Source organism: Histomonas meleagridis (genome assembly GCF_020186115.1).
Source record: "Histomonas meleagridis strain 2922-C6/04-10x chromosome Unknown contig_53, whole genome shotgun sequence".
Classification (NCBI taxonomy): Eukaryota; Parabasalia; order Tritrichomonadida; family Dientamoebidae; genus Histomonas; species Histomonas meleagridis.
Genome location: NW_027150896.1, coordinates 537,533 through 543,532, shown reverse-complemented (window position 1 = coordinate 543,532; position 6,000 = coordinate 537,533). Strand labels below are relative to the sequence as shown.

At 23.2% G+C, this 6,000-nt stretch overlaps 1 protein-coding gene across 1 annotated transcript; it reads left to right on the top strand.

Annotated features, from left to right (window-relative positions):
* Nucleotides 1–613: 613 nt before the first annotated feature.
* Nucleotides 614–2,251, top strand: GO595_007530 (uncharacterized protein; the record flags this gene model as incomplete). The annotated part of the gene is made up of 1 exon (XM_067921004.1): nucleotides 614–2,251. The coding sequence occupies one exon, from the start codon at nucleotides 614–616 to the stop codon at nucleotides 2,249–2,251; it is 1,638 nt and encodes a 545-aa protein (XP_067772440.1).
* Nucleotides 2,252–6,000: the final 3,749 nt, after the last annotated feature.

Here is a 6,000-nt window from a genome sequence, read left to right as displayed (position 1 = left end):
AAAATGAATTGGAAAAACAAATCAAATATAAGAATGATTTACGTAAATCTTATGAGGATAAACTATATCAAGAAGAGATGTTAAAATACTTAGATTCTGATGTACATAAAAAACAAGTTAAAAATACAACTGATCTCATGATTAGGACTCATAAAATTAATAAGCAAAATGATGACCTTGAAAAAATTAGAAAACATAAAGAAGAGATCGAAAAAGCATGCATTATAAATGATATAAATAACAGTATAGCTTCAACTGATAAATCTAATGAACAAATCGCTGCTGTTGTAATGGACAAAACACAAGACATTTTAAATAAAATCAATAATGATAATCAACAACGTATGGAATTATATAAACAATTATTACAAATAATTAACAGTAACGAAGTTATGTTTAACAACTTTTTAATGCAAAACCATTTGTACAGAGATATATTTGATCAATTATATAATTCTCAAGGAAATGAAGGCAGTATTAGTGCAATTACTGATATGATTAATAAATATTATGACTTTTTGAAAAAATCCAATGAAGAAGAAAAACGTTTACATTAATATATAATAAACATGTATTATTTTTAACATATATATATGTTTTTTTGATTATTAAAATGTACGCTCCTCAAAATCAACAACCTAATGTTATAGATGCTATGTCAGGAAATTTAGAAGATTGGTATAACGCAGTAGATGATTGTTTAAAATTATCAGAAATTATACCCGGTAATTATGAATACACTACAGCAACCTCTTACGGCAATGTAGGTGATATTAATGAAGGTGATACTACATATGTAGATATAGCTACTGATAGATTTAAAATTATTAGTTTAGACAATTCATATATTACTTTAAAACAAACTGTTAAAATAACAGTTCCTGATCAAACAAATTTATTGTTTAAAGAATATTATATTGGTTATAAGTGTTCATGTGATGCTATTGATCAATACAGAATTTATAGTAATACTGATAAAATACAAGATATTCATAATGCTAGATATGAATGGTTTATGTTTTATAACAGTTTATCTGATGAAGCTAAGTCCGGTAATGATTGTTTTGCAACAATTGATAAAATTAGAAATCATGATCCAATGGTACCGGGTGTTTATGTTGATTTATCAGCAATAAATGCTGCCAAGGAAATTACTGTTGAAATACCTTTACGTATACCTTTATCATACTTCTTATTATTATTTAATATGAGATATTATCCTAATTGGGCAGGTAAATTATCTATAGAATTAATGCCTTCTTATCAAAATTTAGTTATAGCACCAATACCTAATTATGATAATATATTGTTAAAAAATGATGATAGCGATAATGATAAGAGAAAATATTATATTGATATTCGAGATATTATTAATAACGGTGACGTAGACTTAGGATTTCGTAATATAAATGAAACTGTATATAATAATATCAAAGAAACTGATTCATCTGGATCATATACATATACTGAACAACAACAACAATTTATATGTAATACACAAACAACTAAAGACATCAAAATTAAATTAGCAAAATATTTATTAAAAATGGATGTATTTAACGCATTATCTGCTAAATATATACAAGTACCGTTATTATTTCCGATACATATATGTCAAGTAAGAGATTTTACACAAGAATTTATAGGTGATAAATCATCAATAGACACAGCTGCTACAATTGGTATTAGACATTGTGATACATTATTTACAGTATTTCGCGTAAATCAATATTCTAGAACATGTTTCTTAAATCCACATATCAGTTACAGATTTAATATTGACGGCAAAATGTATCCACGAGAAGATTATACAACAGTAGATGATGCTAAAAATATTAATATGTTATTAGACAGTGTTAATTTAAACGGTAGTTTATTAAGCAGTCTTAATGAAGATTTAAAAACATCAATACAGCCATATTATTATAAAAATACTTATAATGCTTCTGGAGTAAAAACTACAACAAGAATTTGGCACGGTAAAGATAATAGTAATTTCTTTATAGGATTACCTTTTGCTGAAGGTGAAGATTTCCAAGGCGGTATTTCAACAACAGGTACTATACAAATAGAACTTCACGGAAATCGTGTAAATACAACTGATTATTTAGCTACAAGTCCAAATGCATCACCTGTAGGTATATATTTTGAAGATGCTATATTAAAAATACGTTCTGTAAAACCTGAAGGAAGGTCACAAATTGAAATTACTAATGCATCTGTGAATCAAGTTATTAACGGATTACGTTAAAAATATATATTATAAAAATATATTATTAAATATTTATTTTTGTTTGTCTATATTTTCATCAGATGCTGTTATAAGTAAATTACTGTTTTTAATATCTTCATCAATGTCTTCATCAGGTATTGGTCTTATAGATATTGTTATATACATAGGTGATAACAAATGAACTTCTTGCATATTAGCGTCAACTAATTTTAATTCTAAATGTGACAAATCACTAGAATTTATTAATACTTCAAAATCAGCATTATTAACAATGACAGGATAATTATTACTAAAAGAATTATCAATTCTGAGTATTATTTTTGATATATTGATGTTTTCATTTAGGTTTCTATAAGAACTTTTTCCTAAATTACTCACTATATATAATACAGTTGTTGATAAATAATTCCCTACAGAATCACATTCTATTTCATATTTATTAGTATCTTTATTTAAATATGTTGATGTCAAAGGTAAATTTGTATTATATAAACCTGTTAATTGTTTTATATTATAACTCATATCATTTATAATAAAATTGTTAGCACTGATAAATATCAGTCTATTAGCAGAATCAGTCTCAACAATAACATTACTTTTTGTAATTAAACTTGTTAATAAACTCGCAAAACTTGTATAATTTACATCAGTATACTGTGTGTTAAAAGTATATTTTTCATTATTGATTATTATATAATCATCTTTTTCAATGACTACTATATTACAATGAGTTGTTAATGATGTAATTATCATTTTAGCAAATCTTGTATAAGGTAATGGTAAATTAACATTAATTCTGTTATAATGATTACTGTCATATGATGAAATTATATAATCAATTATTTCATTAAACATTGTATTTTATTTTTATGAAAATAATGATATTTGAATTATATATATGTATTATATCAACAATTTATGTAATCAATTCTGTAATAAATACATTTATAAAAATATATAATATTGATGATGATAATAATGAGGAAGAAGAGATACCTGATAATATTATAAAATCATTATATTGTTAAAGTTTATTTTTCAACATTAGCTAATGTAATAGTTATTTTTTTGGCTTTTATGTATATATTAAATCTACTGTGTTGATCTTTTATTTTTGAATACTCATTCCATAACTTATCTACGTCAAAACAACTTGCAGGTGATTCTTTAATCAAATAATAAAAGTCTTCTTTAGAGATACCCGGGAATAATACTATATCAGATGAGGTTCTTTTCAAATTATTTGGTATTGATTTTACTGTTTGTACACATACAATAACATTAATATTGAAGTGTCTTAACTTTTTTAATAATTTCATTAAATCAGTTTCTTTATTCTTTAATAACACGTGATTTGCAAAATCATCTAATATTAATAACATTCTGTGAGGATATGTTTTCCAATTGTAATAAGCTAATTTCAATGATATATATTTTAATATCTTTTCTTTTGAATTTAATTTATGTTTAAAAAAGACTCTTTCTAATTCCTCATTAATTTCTTTAAAGTTACTGTTAATATATTTCATTATTGAGTTATATTTTAAAATACGCCTCATATATTTGTTTAAGAAATCTAATAAATCGTTATCAGATATAGCTATAAGTTTACTATTTTTAATTAATATTTTGAAAGAATTTACTGTCTCATCAAACTTGTTACTTGTAGAACATATACATATTAACTCATAAAAAGGTTCATTAAATAATACTTCTTGTTGAGCTACTAATTTTAAATAAGTATAACTTTTACCCGATCCCATAGGAGCAATAAATGCGCAAATACCGTTTTGTGCAAATGGATATTTTTCATGTATATATTTTATTAAAGCATTATCTAATAATACTTTGTTTTTGTTACTAATCTTATTAAAATTGTTATCTATTTCTTTAAACTTTTTGTCAATAGATTCATATTTATGCTTCATTTTGTTAAAAATAAAAACACATCATATTTTTAATTGTTTTAATATTTTTTCCTCATATAAATATGGAATCATTTAATAGTTATTTGTTAAGTGATTTTGAAAATCTTAATTACAAAGCCGTAGATATTAAATTTAAACACTCTGAGAAACCGGGCTTTGATAAAAAAACTAAAGAACCTTATATTCGTCACAGTATATTAGTAAATATGAAGTTTTATAATCAAAACCTCAAATTATTAAGTGCTGTTAACATTAAATTTATTAATGATAAATTAGCTCCTGTAAGTGCTAAAAAATTAAAAAACATATCCCCAGATGAGCTAAATAATAAATTTATTGATGCTAAACAACATATTGTAAGTGAAATATGTAATGATATACAAAATAAAATTGATCATTTAACGTCAAAAATAAATTCTATTAACAATTATTGTCAAACATCTAATATCACATCTAATAAAACATCTAATAATGACCTCGAAAATGATGATATTATTAAACCCACAAAATCTAAGAAGAAATTTGATATGTAAAAATGAACAAAAATAAAATAATATTATTTTTATAAATTCATCAATGTTTTTACAGGATCTTCACTATTAATACATTTATTTTTATACTTATTATTAACATGATATATATATTCATTATCGATATTTTTACCGATCCAATTATCAGCTGATTTAATATATATTTCCTTGAATATGTGTTCAATTTTAAACTGACCTAATTTATCACCAATATATCCTAAATCCAATAATTTGTTATAATCTTCTTTAGATATCAATAAAGAATCAACTTTAGAATAATATACATCAGATATTAAACTTTTAATATGATTCATTTTATCATTAAAATTATTTAATACTGATCTTGCAAATTGTGGATAAGTAAAGTGTTCTCTATAAGGTTTTATTGTATATACATAATTATTATCATATTTAATAACATAAGGTGCAAATTCTTCAATATATTTATCAACATTAGTCTTTAATTTTTTATTAAAATTAGGTGGTTTTCTAATAGACATTCCCCAACAACTATTCATCATAAATTTCAATGTAGTAGATAATTTATTGTTATTATTATTTCTGGCATTAATCCTTAAATTATATAATATTTCAATAAGTTCTTTTATTTTAGTATTTTGACCTTTAAAATTACCGTTATTATCAGGTTTACCTATAGGTATTGATATTACAGATGACATATATGCTCCGTTTAAATCTATATAATAATACTTTCCTGTTAAATGTATTTGTTGCCATATAGTCTTAGGAAATATACATTCATTACGTATTTTATTAGCAATATCACCTGATAACTCATATATATTATCAAAACAACCGTATTCATACATTATCTTTAACATTAAATCACTATATCTGTAATAAGATTTTACATTAATACCCCCGTTAGGGCTAGACTTCGTGCTGTTTAAACCTAAAATATTAATAATATTTTGTAATTCATTTAACCTGTAGTTAACTTCATTATCATCAATATTATACCCAAATAATTTTATACCGTGTTTCATTCTTTTAACAAAATCAGGTATATACTTCTTATCAGGAATATTTATTAATCTATAGCTGTTATAAGGTTTATTAATAGTTTTATAGCTCCAACATAATTTATTATAAGCATTAATATCCATAGGTTTTAATAGATTACATTGTTTCATAGTATTAATTAAATAATATATAGATATCGGTCTGGTAGCGTATTCTATTGTTCTATTTTTACTATAATTTTTAATACTTTCAATAGATATATTAACAGTGTCATTAAACATATAATGATCATCTATAATGATTAATTTTATAAGTTTATTATATT